Genomic DNA, 13,608 nt, shown 5'->3' with positions numbered 1-13,608 from the left:
CCTAGATTATTTGAGTTGTTAATATGATTCTTTTGTATGAGGAAGACAAGAATGCCCTCTATATTTGTACTAGGTTGAAACTCATGTATGAAAAAAAAATTCAATTGACATTGGCAAATATTGCATTAGCAATATTATCACGGAAGGCATTCATGTCACCTTCTTCATCCCCAAATTGACTAGTACTAGGCGCAAAACCGATTCGGTGGATTATAATGGCAATGGTGGGTAATTTCTAGGAAACTTGAAAGGGTAGTGGGGAAGTGGGAAAAAAATAATCTGAAATAAGCATCTCCCCACTTGCTTATGGATTATCATAATCCAAGGGGTTAGATTATATAATCTGGGCAAATAAGCTGGACTGTTTGTTTGCCTCTTAGGATTATTTAATCTAGATTATATAATCTGGAGGATAAACAAACAGGCCCTTACTCCGAAGACATGTTGCTTGATAGTGCAAAAGTAGTAGATGTAGATTGATGACCACAATAGCCACTCGCCAAGATAAAGGAATCCTAAGAAACAACGAATGCTTGATTTCCACTACTAGTAGAAGGTATATGTTGAAAGTTGAAACTCGTTACAGAAATCAAAGTGGCATGCAAGAAATTGTTATTCCCATGGCCATGGGCATTGAATGGACTCCTACGACTACGATGTTGTCTCTGGTATGAGCGTCGTCGATGTGGAGAAGATAAGGGCGTTATTCAGAGGCGAAATTAATCACGGATCTCGCCATGAATGGAAACACCAAAGCTACCTACTTCCTTGGTATATAGCTGGAGAGAAGATAAAAACAGAGCAACCAAAAAAGCTTGACAAGCCAAAATCTCAATTTCTAATCTAATTTCAACAAGTGTGTACAAAGAGCAACAAAGCAAACCGAAACCCACGCACCCAAACCGCCTACTACACGGGGGCCTGCCTACCCACCTGCGCACGCGCTACAACGGCCCAGACGTCGCGACGCGTCCGTCGCCGTCCACCTCGGCCGCCCACTCCGCAGCCCGCCGCCCGGACGCGAACCGCCGCATGCCGCCCAGCCCCGGCGCCGGCTCAGCCTCCGCCTCCTGCGCCGACTCCCTCTTCTCCCTCCGCCTGGACGCCTCGGCCAGGGGCGGCGGCGGAGGAGGAGGAGACTGGTCGACGCACTCGACGCTGTTCCTGGACCTGCTCCGCCGCATCAAGAACGCTAGGCCTCCGCAGCACCCGCCCGCGGCGCCGCGAGGCCGCGGCGGGCGGCCCAGGCGCCCGCGCTCGCGGTCCGAGAGCACCTTGCCGATGCAGGACACCTTAGGCGAGCTGGGCTCCGGGACGGCGGCCCTGGGCGCGCGCCCGCCGCCGCCGGTCTTGGCCTTCTTGGGGAAGATGGCAGGCGGGTGGTGCCGCCGCGCGCCGCCCTGGCCGAGCTTGCCGGAGAGGCCGATGATGGGCGCCGCCGTCGGCTTGAGGTTGCCAGAGAACCGCTGCGAGGAGCCGTTGGCCTGGCCGCCTCCGCCTCCGCCTCCGCCGGGGTGGTTCTTGAGGAGGCACTTGGGGTTGGTGTTCTCCTTGAGCGAGTCGTCGCGGTCGTAGACGCCGCTGATCTCGGACCACGCGATCTCGTCGCCGATACGCAGGCGCGAGGACTCCGCCGGGTCGCCGACGCGCGAGGCGGCCATGAGATGATGAGATGGGAGGAGGAGAGGAGAGGAGAGGAGAGGAGAGAGGCGTGGCGTGGCGTGGCGTGAAAATAGCTCCGGCGTGGCGTGCGCGTGGGGTTTTAAAGGAGTTCTTTGCTGACTCGTTGAGATTGATGTGATTGGGGCGGCTGCGAATTTTTCTCTGTTCGGTTCCGTGGGCCTGGTCTACAAACGAGTAGTACTCCTGCATACAACGGGTCTCCAGCCTGCACCCCCACCAGTCACCACACCACACCACCACCAATAAAAAACAAATAAACCTTTGACTTTTCTATTCAGTAAATATATTTGATTATCACAGAGCCATTGGATATATCTCTACTAACTATTAAGGGGGCAGTGTAGACTGCCCCCGCCGCATCCCCTCCCGCCCGCGGATAACGCGACCGTCGTTGTGATTCCCCTCGCCCCCCACCGCCGCGATTCCCCAACCGCCCGCGGATCACGCGCACGACCGCCCCCTCCCGACGCGATTCCCCAACCGCCCGCGATGAATCCCCGCTACGCCCGCTCTCAACAACCTCCGCCTCCATCGCCGTGCGTCTCGGTCATGGAAACAAACCGCAGCGCCCGACTCCAGGCGCGGTTCGCCCTCCGCACAAGCCCTCGACGCGTCGACGACAGTGACGATGACAGTGAACGGATCTGCAGGGGCCGCGGTGGAGAGGAAGGAGAAGGTGGAGGAGGATAAGGACAACGAGGGGCTGCCGGTGAAGGAGGAGCAGGAGAGGGGCTGGAGGTCCTCTACGACTACGGCTTTGGCTCCGTGACCGTCAAGGACTACTTCGCGGCGGCCAAGGTCCTGTGCCGGGACGACGGTGGGCCGCCACGCTGATTCTCTCCCGTCGAGTGCGGCCACCCGGTCGTGGATCAAGCGTCGCTGCTGCTCTTCTTGCCAGGTGCGTGCGTCGCTTCAGCTGGCCAAAATCAGTCATCTTAATGCTTGTCTCTGAAGGGCAGCACGTAGCTGGAGGTGCTGGGCAAACGGAGCAGGAGAGAATCAGTATGCATCAATGCATCATACACAGCCAAATTGTGTACTAATACTTCATCTGTATTTACCAGGATGCACCATGGAGGGGTGCAGGTGTTGCTGTACCCATGTTTTCAATCAGATCATATCAGGACCTTGGCGTTGGAGAATTTCTAGATCTTAAACTTCTTGTTGACTGGGCAGTCAATTTGGGCTTCCATCTTGTTCAGCTCCTTCCAATCAACGATACTTCAGTTCATGGGATGAGGTGGGATTCTTATCCGTACAGGTATGACTAATATTCGATACCAAAGGTTTCCTGCTCATAATGGTTGTTTTTCTTGAAATTAGTAAGGACGTTATCTAAACAGTAGCAGTGCCCCTCATGTGTGAATTACAGCTCCCTCTCTGTGTTTGCTTTGCATCCCTTGTACCTGAGGGTACAAGCACTTTCAGATGCAATTCCTGTGTTAAGGTATACCTTTGTTATGCTTTCAAATTTATTCATTGTATGTCTTGGCTGTGTTATTTTTATTCCACTAAATGTTTGTTACTCACCTCGTTTGGTACCCAATTTAAAATTTACTACAGGAAGAAATTCAGCAGGCAAAGAAGCAATTGGATAAAAAGGTTATTGCATTTGCATGTTGTCTTTGACTGTTGTAGATCTCTGAGTAAATCTTTAATGTTTGGTTATTTCTTAACTTGGAAATGACATGTAAATTAGGATGTCGACTACGAGGCAGCATTGTCCACAAAATTGTCGATTGCTAGAAAAATATTCAATTTAGAAAAGGAAAAAGTGCTAAACTCCAGTTCTTTCCAGCAGTTCTTATCTGAAAACGAGGTACATTCACTGCCATTTCGTTTCTCATGTGTAATCATGGTACTTGATTTCCTATTCCAAACTGTATGTGATAAGCTTTCACACTGCTCCAATAGGAATGGTTGAAACCATATGCGGCATTTTGCTTTTTGCGGGACTTCTGATCACAGTCAATGGGATCGTTTTTTCTCAGTTTTCCAAGGATAAGGTATTCAGAATATTATTCTGCATTTGGTATTTGTATCTTTTCTCCCACTATAGCTTGCTAAGAACATGTTGTTCTATTTTTTTTATGAGAGCACATGTTTATGAGCACTAAGATGGTTTCCCTTTGTAATGTGTTTTAGCTTGACAAACTTATTTCTGAAGGTACTTTACACCATGATGTTATACGTTTTCATTACTATGTTCAGTACCATCTATATATACAAGTAAGTATTTCCTGTTGTTGTATTGTCGTTCTGAACTGCTCATAGTACTACTCTCATGTATTTATTTTTGACATTATTTTTTTAGTTATCTGAGGCAGCAACATATGCAAGAAAGAAAAATGTTATCCTGAAAGGTGATTTACCTATTGGTGTTGATAGGAATAGTGTCGATACTTGGGTATACCCAACCTTGTTTCGCATGAATACCACTACTGGAGCGCCTCTTGATTATTTTGACAAGAATGGACAAAATTGGGGTTTTCCTACATATAACTGGGAGGAGATGTCAAAGGATAATTATGGGTGGTGGCGAGCTCGTCTGACACAGGTTATTTAACATAACAGTCGTATTTCTGACTGGTCATCTTTTCCTTTTATTATTCATATCCTACTAGCATCGCCTCCGCCATGCATCGCAGTCCACGCGCTCCATCTGCGTCGGCTCTCCAGCTTTCCACGCCGCCAACAACCAATGTCGCGTCTGCTGCCCCTGCTGCCCCCGTGTCGCGTCTGTGTCCACGATGTCTGAAGTCTTCGCGCCCCTACCCCCTCAACCTCCATGAACGCCGTCGCGCCAGCGCCCCCCTCCCTTGCCCCACGAGTTCTGGTAAGCCAAACAAGTGGCAGTTAATACCTCGGTCCTCGTGGCGACAGCGGAAACTCCTCGCTCCCCAGCCGGCAAACGCCAGCCCCCGCGACGGCGCGATCCCTGGCGTAGCCTGTCCGCCGGCGCACTCATCGGTCCCTGCTGTCCACGCTTACGCTCCCGGTCCCCACGCGCGGTCCCGGCCCACGCGGTCGCGCTGTCAAACTGATTTCCTTATGGCACCCTGATAAAAAGCGTGCTAATTTTTAGAAAATAAATGTTAACATGTTAACTGGTCTGATAGGTCCTAGGATGATTTTAGGTGTAAGGAACTAATCAAAACACCAAGAGAAATAAATACGTGGATGGCAGCTCTTGTTTTAATCTTGTAACAGTGTTTTTGCTAGACTCAACTATTTTTTATTAGGTGTGTTCCTTGGCAAAAAAAACAAGCTTACCTTGTGTTGCTTATTACTTAACTTATCTTCATATTTCGGTCTTTGCAGGGTGGTGCAGTTTCACTAAAAGAAGCTACAGTTCCTACCCCACGGTTGATCAGCTCCCAAGAACTTGAGTAATTTTTTCCTTACTTCTGAAAGCTTCCTTGTCCTACATCCATTAAGCTTCTATTTTATTTTAACCAGTCTTGACACAGTTTCCAAACTGTTATTTGTCATGCAGGTTCTTCAGGCCTCACATTGAAATAAAGCGCGATCGTCAGACTAGCGAAGTTTTTGAAGTACTTGATGGTTTGATGTTCAAGGATGGATTTCTGTATAAAAAGGTTGCACTTAGTTCTTTGATTTATTGGGGGATACAACCGACAGAAACAAAGCTTTTGAAATTCTCTTCTAGGATACAACATATATTCTAGGATAAACAGTAAGTGTTTCTTGTTTTCTTCTGTAATATTTTCTGCATGTAAGTACATCGTTCTGATTTCCTTCATAATACAGCTGAAGGGCCTTACAGGAGCACCAGAGAACAACTTTTCTCTATTGGGCAGATGTTGCGCATTAGAAAGGGTCCTTTGAAGGGCTACCTTTGTCGAGTAGTTAGGATATTTCGGAATGATGTGACTGTTAAGCTAGACTCTCTACTAAAAATTGTTACAGGTTGGTTAGCTTACCTATTGTTGGACTTGTTTGTACAATGACTGACTTCTCCATGTGTGCAGTACAAGCTGATCTTCTTTCAGTCCCAGCTAATAGGGGGTAAGCAATTGAAGCATGTTTTAGTTTTCTTTCCTTTGCCGCTTATGTTGTAAATCCGGTAATGCAATTGCACCATCATTAGGCCAAAGTATGGTATCACTTCCAGTCTTCCATATTAGCTTCTCACTATGTTACATGGCCCACCAGAGATAACTTGTCTGGTGCTCCAACTAGGGTGACTACTCTTGTTTTATGATAATCCTGCAACAATAACATATTTGTTACAAATTTGAATGTATGAATACAACAAATACTGCAATGAATATCTTCTCAGTAACCATCGAAGGACAAAGCATTAATGCGAGTGGGGCTGACCGAAGAAAAATTGCAAGAGCAGATTGTGCGAGTTCGTTGCTAAATTGCAACAGCCATACTGGTCTGAAGGACAAAGCATTAATGGGAGCGGTTAATTTGTTGTTTTGTTGGAGATTTGAGGTCACTAATGTTATTAGACTTGTGACCAGTATGACGTCTCCAACATGGTACTGTCGGGTTTTGTCTGTGTATAATTGAAGCAGTAAGCCTAAAATAGGTTTCAGTTGCTTGGATTTGGATGGTAATGGTTGTGAACAATGTCGAACCTTCGGATTGCAGTAAATGAACATCGTTTGATCGGAGAGCTCATGTTGAGATTCATTTCTTCCTTATCTGCAAGTATCAGTTTATCACCAAGTCATCTTGAGTTAATATGGTGTAATCTTGTTCTTGCTTCAAGGTTCCTTGAGACAAAATGACATTTTGCTTCATTATTTCATTTTAAAATTTAGAATATGTTAGTACGACATAGAAAAGATCATACTACTTTTAATCGACTGAAGCATTCATCAACTGAAGATGGTTCTAAAAGCACGTTATAATATTTACTACACACTTCTAACCACAGAAACTCAACAACGATTAAAAGGGGTGCAGTAAATGCTCGGAGAATTTGAGAAAAATAAATTGTTTGGTGGACCATTTAACCTTCTAAAAATTGATAGAAATTGATTTGCTTGCAGTAGGGGGTTACAAGCGTCCGCGAGGGAGGGAGGGAGAGAGAGAGAGAGAGAGAGAGCCTGTCCGTTAGCCCGTCCTCCCGCGCGGCCACCTCCTCGTACGAGGGCCCTGGACCTTCCTTTTATAGATGTAAGGAGAGGGTCCAGGTGTACAATGGGGGGTGTAGCAGTATGCTAACGTGTCCGACAGAGAGGAGCCAGAGCCCTATGTACATGCCGACGTGGCTGTCGGAGAGGTGTTAGTGCCCTGTGCATGTGATGTCGTGGCCGTCGGAGGAGCGCTTGAGCCATATAGAAGCACATCTGTCGGGGCTGCCGGGTCCTTGCTGATGTCTCCTTGCTTTCGTAAGGGGCTGAGAACCGCTGTCGTCATGGGAGCACGCGGGGTGCCATCATTACTTGTTTACCGGGGCGAGCCAGATGGGACGCCGGTCTTGTTCCCCGAAGCCTGAGCTAGCTAGGGGTAGGGTAATGATGTACCCCCTGTAACGTGGTCGGTCCGAGCCCAAGGTCAGGCGAGGCGGTGACTCCTCCGAGGTCGAGGTTGAGTCCGAGCCCCAAGGTCGGGCGAGGCGGAGACCGTCTTCCGAGGTTGAGGTTGAGTCCGAGCCCTAGGGTCGGGCGAGGCGGAGACCGTCTTCCGAGGTCGAGGCGGGGGCCGAGCCCTGGGGTCGAGCGAGGCGGACACCGTCTTCCGAGGTCGAGGCGGGGGCCGAGCCCTGGGGTCGGGCGAGGCGGAGTTCCTATGGCGCCTAAGGCTGGACTCGGCTGCTGTCAGCCTCACCCTGGCGGGTGGCACAGCAGGCGATCCTTGCATTGAATGCTCCTCGATACGGTCGGTTGGCGAGGCGATCTGGCCAAGGTTGCTTCACTGCGAAGCCTGCCCGAGCTGGGCCTCGGGCGAGTTGAAGGTGCGCCTGTTGCTTGAGGAGGCCCTCGGACGAGGCGTAAATCCGCCTGGGTCTACTGTTCCTGCCCGAGGCTGGGCTCGGGCGAGGCGAGATCGTGTCCATTGAGTGGACGGAGCCTTGACCTAAATTGCGTCCATCAGGCTTTTGCAGCTTGTGCTGATGGTGATTACCAGCCGAGTTTAGAAGTCTTGGGGTACCCCTAATTATGGTCTCTGACACTAGCGTACTCCCGTTGCAACGCACGGGCACATACCTAGTTACTATAAAACCCCGGAAGGACGTAAACCACAATCCACGTTATCTATATATATCTATAGCTTATTTATAGAAGGAAATCGTATATATTGGTGCAACCCTACAAAGAAGGCGCAAGAATAGAAATAGAATAATTTTAAAAAAATACTTTTTAAATAACTCTTTCACACAAAGATAGGGGTGAAAGTGGAATGACTTTTTAAGATATATATTTTTAATATATTCACTTTCGCTCCTTCTTGATATTTATGCTTAATACCCAACCTATTCTTGCTACTTATCAATTAATGGGACATAAAGGAGAAATATATTACAAGTCCAAACACCAGTGATCCTGAAAGACATTTTAGCTCACTCTCATGCACATCATGGGTGTCGTGGGAGTTTTAGCCTAGAGTCTTAATCTACCTTTATGCATGTCTACTAGATGAACTCTAGTGCAAGAGTTTGAAAAATGTCTAACGTGTAAACCCCTTAAACTTTACTCAACCCCTCCCTTTTGTAGCGCAAGGAAAGAAGAGAGGTTACATAAACCTCGGATTCTACCTGCTAAGGCCCAACTACCTCATTCTTATCCTATTTTGGGAGTCGTACTGAGGCACATGCTCTCGATTATGGTAGTGCCTGTGGGGGGATAGATATCCCCCGGATCCTCATGGACACTAAAATGTATCACGGGCCGCCTGACGAGCCTCCCACTGGGTCGTTCTACGGAATGGGCCGGCAGGAAGTAGCTGGGTTAGGCAAGCCCGATCCAAGACGACAAAGACCGACGTCTGAGTTAGGCGCTACTGAAGCACTGATATCTCAGGTGATGCAGTTGCAAGCACCCGGGGAGCTATGCATTCGGTGATAACTCGGGCGACAAGGCGATCAAGACTCCGGATAAATTGGACTACAAGTTGCAACAAAGAAGGAGATAAGTAAAGTAGATAATGATCACAACTTGTAAAGGAATAACTCTCTGGTCGTGTATATAAGGCCAAGGGGGAACCCCTACAAAATCATCTCATCTTACACCATTTCACCCCTGTCCTCATCAACAACAACTGAGCCATCTCAAAGCTCAATTGTAATCCTCATACTCCAGAAATCAATACCTAGCCACAACAGGACGTAGGATGTTACACAATTCAAAGCGGCCTGAACCTGTATAAATCTACGAGCAATACTGACGTGCCTCTGCACGTACCATTGAGTCACAATCAACGACGTCGTCCTACCCAAAAGCACCAAGTGGGTAACTCTGTGGTGCGCGGTCGGGTCACAAACATCGATAGTGCCAGACATGTCCTTCCCCCAAACGATTGTCATATCTATCGCAAGGGCCAGTATGATATGTCACATCTATGGGCAACAAGGCCTGAGTTGTTCAATATGATGTATTTGGTAGCTGGTCTAGCCTTTTGCACTTGATAATATTTCATAGTACACTTTGCGTGCGCTCGTGTGGCAAAAAGATCAATGCACATACCATATGGTGGTATCAAGTATCTTATAGTCTAAGTCATGACAATAACACACTTGTCAAGCCAATAATGTCGCATATCACATATTTAATGTGTTGTACCTAAGACTTATTTGTTAAGCTAACATATGGACTTGTATTCAATCCTTTAGATGTGGGGTCCCTCTCCCTGGTAATATTATCCTCGATGGACCCAGTCACATCCTTTTGTCTTGCAATAGGGTTATACTGAATCATGGTGAATCCCTTGTTCCCATGGGGATTTGTGCCATATACAGTTCAGGACCCAACCACTTTTGTGATGGGAGGCCAAGTGAAGGGAAATTGGGTTAACCATTTCCTACAATTTTTTTTGGTGGTTGAATGACCAACACAAACATATGGACTAACTAGTTTGCTCTAGAATTTATGTATTACAGGTGCATAAGGTTCAACACAAACCAATAAAAAGAATCAAGTTAGGGACACAAATTCAACGGAGCAAAAGGACTTGAGTGCGCTGAAGAATGGCGCACCGGATTTTCCGGTGCACCAGGACCGTACAAGTGCCAACCAGCCACTCTCGGGAAAATGCAGGCACGCTCCGCTATAATTCACCGGACTGTCCGGCATGCCACCGGACTGTCCGGTGTGCCACCGAAGCATCGACTAACTTGCGTCAACGGTCGACTCTGACAGGTGAGCAGTGTCACGGCAGAAGTCAGAGCAGCGAAGTCAGAGGGCACCGGACTATCCGGTGTCGCAAGAGGATAAAGCTCCAATAGTCGCCCAAGCTCCGAACCCTAACGAGTGGGTGATGTGGTGGCGCACCGGACAGCGCACAGTACCTGTCCGGTGGCGCACCGGACTGCCCGGTGCGCCCATCGCCATCAGCCTCCCCAACGGCTATGGAAGTGGTTGGAGGCTATAATACCCCCAACCACCTCATTCATATCCATCCAAGCATTCCAAACATTGCATTCAATACAATAGAAAAAGACTCCACTCCAAGACACATCAAATAGATTGGATCCTCTCCAAGCCTCCAAATCAACTCAATTCCATTAGGGATTTGAGAGAGGGTTTTCTTGTGTTCTTTGTTGCTCTTGTTGTTTGGCTTGGCCTTTTTCTTTTCTATTCCTATTCTCAAGTGCTTTGTAAGCGAAGGAAGAGACACCAAGTGTGTGGTGGTCCTTGTGGGGTCTTAGACTCTCAGTGACCCATGAGATTAAGGAAGAAGGCTCACTCGGTCTATGTGACCGTTTGAGAGAGGGAAATGGTTGAAATAGACTCAGTCTTTGTGACCTCCTCAACGGGGACTAGGTTCTTTGGAACTGAACCTCGGTAAAACAAATCATTGTGTTTATTCACTTGATTCTCGTTTGATTTGTTTTCCCTCTCTTCCAGACTTGACTTTAGTTCTAACGCTAACCCCGACTTGTAGTGTGTGTTTAAAGTTGTAAATTTTAAATTACGCCTATTCACCCCCCTCTAGGCGACTTTCAATTGGTATCAGAGCCAGTGCTTCATTAAGAGTCTAACAAACTCGAAGTGATGTCTGGAGATCACGCCAAGAGGGAGATCGTGACCGGCGACAAGCCCGCAAGCTCGGGGAGAACCCTTTCAAGGGAGTCCGGCAACAAGCACAAGGAGGAATCCTCTTCCTCCATCAAGTCACATCGGAGAGGTGACAAGAAGAAGAAGATGAAGAAGGTGGTCTACTACGAGGCCGACTCTTCGTCACCCTCCACATCAAGCTCTGACTCGTCCGTCGCTTCTAAGCGCCATGAGCGCAAGAAGTATAGTAAGATGCCCCTACGCTATCCTCGTATTTCAAAGCGCGCTCCATTACTTTCCGTTCTCCTAGGAAAACCACCATATTTTGATGGTGAAGATTATTGTATGTGGAGTGACAAAATGAGGCACCATCTAACCTCACTCCACAAAAGTATTTGGGATATTGTTGAGTATGGAGCATAGGTACCTAAGGTGGGGGACAAAGACTACGACTCGGACGAGACCGCCCAAATTAGGCACTTTAACTCCCAAACCATGTCTATACTCCTCGCCTCCTTGTGTCGAGAGGAGTATAACAAGGTGCAAGGGTTAAAGAGCGCCAAAGAAATTTGGGACGTGCTCAAGACCGCGCACGAAGGGAACGAGGTGACCAAGATCACCAAGCGCGAAACGATCGAGGGAGAACTCGGAAGATTCGTCCTCAACAAAGGAGAAGAGCCGCAAGCAATGTATAACCAGCTAAAGACAATGGTGAACCAAGTGCGCAACCTCGGGAGCACCAAGTGGGATGACCATGAAATGTTCAAGGTTATTCTTAGATCCCTTGTCTTTCGCAATCCTACTCAAGTGCAATTAATTCGTGGAGATCCTAGATATAAACTAATGTCTCCCGAGGAAGTGATAGGCAAGTTTGTGAGCTTTGAGCTAATGATCAAAGACTTCAAACATATTGTCAACTTGGAGCAAGGTGCCACCTCCACACCCGAGGTGCAACCCGTCGCATTCAAAGCGACGGAAGAGAAGTGAAAGGGAATTAGGCTTACACCTACTTCCTAATTGATTTTGGTGGTTGAATTGCCCAACACAAATAATTGAACTAACTAGTTTGCTCTAGAATATACGTTCTACAGGTGCCAAAGGTTCATCTACAAACATACTAAATCGACTGTCCGGAATACCGTAGATTATTCCGGACAGGAGAAGCTTTTTGGAAAAACAGGCCAAGCGCGGACCGTCCGGGCCCTTGCGGCGGACCGTCCGCACCACCAGGATGACCCTCGGACAGAACCAATGCAAAAATCTGAGTCTGCACTATGGACCGTCCGGAGGAGAAGAGCGGACCGTCTGTGACCTCGCGCGGACCGTCCGGCCTCAGGCGCGGACCGTCCGGTAGGTGAGGAACCGAAAAACCCGAAGGTGACGGGTTCGGTAAAATGAATTTTAGCGTCCGCGCGGACCGTCCGGGGTACACGACCGGACCGTCCGCGCCAGGCTTTATCTGACATCTGACGACGCATTAAATGCAATATAGTCGTTGATATAGCCGTTACTGCTGACCGTTGCATTTTCAGCCGTTGATCTACAGGCGCGGACCGTCCGGACCAGGCGGGCGGACCGTCCGCGGTCGGCAGAATGGAGCAACGGCTAGGAAGTGGTTGGGGGCTATAAATACCACCCCAACCACCTCCATTCACCACACCCAAGCATTCCAACCTTCAACATTCAATACAAGAGCTAGCAATTCACTCCAAGACACATTCAAAGCCTCCATCTCTCCAAGTTTCACAATTGAGAAAAGAGATCATTAGTGATTAGTGACTTGAGAGAGAAAGTGATTCGTGTGTTATTTGTCGCTCTTGTCGCTTGGCTTTTTGCAATCGTGCTTTCCTTCTTTGATACTTCATTTCGATCAAACTCACTTGTAATTGAGGCAAGAGACACCAATCTTGTGGTGGTCCTTGTGGGAACTTTGTGTTCCAAGTAATTGAGAAGAAAACCTCACTCGGTCCGAGGGACCGTTTGAGAGAGGGTAAGGGTTGAAAGAGACCCGGCCTTTGTGGCCTCCTCAACGGGGAGTAGGTTTGCAAGAACCGAACCTCGGTAAAACAAATCCACGTGTCTCACTCTTTATTCACTTGCGATTTGTTTTGCACCCTCTCTCGTGGACTCTATTATATTTCTAACGCTAACCCGGCTTGTAGTTGTGATTAAATTTGAGAATTTCAGTTTCGCCCTATTCACCCCCCCTCTAGGCGACTTTCAATTGGTATCAGAGCCCGGTGCTTCATTAGAGCCTAACCGCTCGAAGTGATGTCGGGAGATCACGCCAAGAAGGAGATGGAGACCGGCGAAAAGCCCACTACAAGCCACGGGAGCACTTTATCGGAAGAGTCCCGCACCAAGAGGAAGGAGAAGAAGAAGATCTCCTCCAACAAAGGGAAGGAGAAGAAATCTTCTTCTCACCACAAAGAGAAGAAGGAAAAATCTTCTTCCCACAAGCCGCGTCGGAGTGGGGACAAGCAAAAGAGGATGAGGAAGGTGGTCTACTACGAGACCGACACTTCATCAACATCAACCTCCGACTCCGATGCACCCTCCGTAACTTCTAAACGCCAAGAGCGTAAGAAGTTTAGTAAGATCCCCCTACACTATCCTCGCATTTCTAAACATGCACCTTTACTTTCCGTCCCATTAGGCAAACCACCAACTTTTGATGGTGAAGATTATGCTAGGTGGAGTGATTTAATGCGATTTCATCTAACCTCACTCC

At 48.0% G+C, this 13,608-nt stretch overlaps 1 protein-coding gene and 3 pseudogenes across 3 annotated transcripts; 3 read left to right on the top strand and 1 right to left on the bottom strand.

The window, feature by feature from the left end:
- Positions 1-799: 799 nt before the first annotated feature.
- Positions 800-1,693, bottom strand: LOC100278201 (uncharacterized). Its single transcript, NM_001151555.2, has one exon. It carries the CDS (start codon positions 1,659-1,661, stop codon positions 945-947), a length of 717 nt encoding a protein of 238 aa, NP_001145027.2. The 5' UTR covers positions 1,662-1,693; the 3' UTR covers positions 800-944.
- Positions 1,694-2,860: 1,167 nt separating this feature from the next.
- Positions 2,861-3,125, top strand: LOC114574125 (4-alpha-glucanotransferase pseudogene; annotated as a pseudogene). The gene is made up of 2 exons (NR_161360.1): positions 2,861-2,944; positions 3,056-3,125. The product of NR_161360.1 is annotated as a 4-alpha-glucanotransferase pseudogene (transcript).
- A 97-nt stretch (positions 3,126-3,222) lies between these two features.
- LOC103647078 (4-alpha-glucanotransferase pseudogene) lies at positions 3,223-3,612 on the top strand (annotated as a pseudogene). The gene is made up of 3 exons (NR_161358.1): positions 3,223-3,285; positions 3,383-3,502; positions 3,598-3,612. The product of NR_161358.1 is annotated as a 4-alpha-glucanotransferase pseudogene (transcript).
- Positions 3,613-3,664: 52 nt separating this feature from the next.
- LOC103647079 (4-alpha-glucanotransferase pseudogene) lies at positions 3,665-4,022 on the top strand (annotated as a pseudogene).
- Positions 4,023-13,608: the final 9,586 nt, after the last annotated feature.

The sequence above is a fragment of the Zea mays genome, chromosome 2 (genome assembly GCF_902167145.1).
Source record: "Zea mays cultivar B73 chromosome 2, Zm-B73-REFERENCE-NAM-5.0, whole genome shotgun sequence".
Lineage (NCBI taxonomy): Eukaryota > Viridiplantae > Streptophyta > Magnoliopsida > Poales > Poaceae > Zea > Zea mays.
The sequence above is the reverse complement of the archived record's forward strand: the minus strand, read 5'-3'. Positions and strand labels throughout refer to the sequence as shown.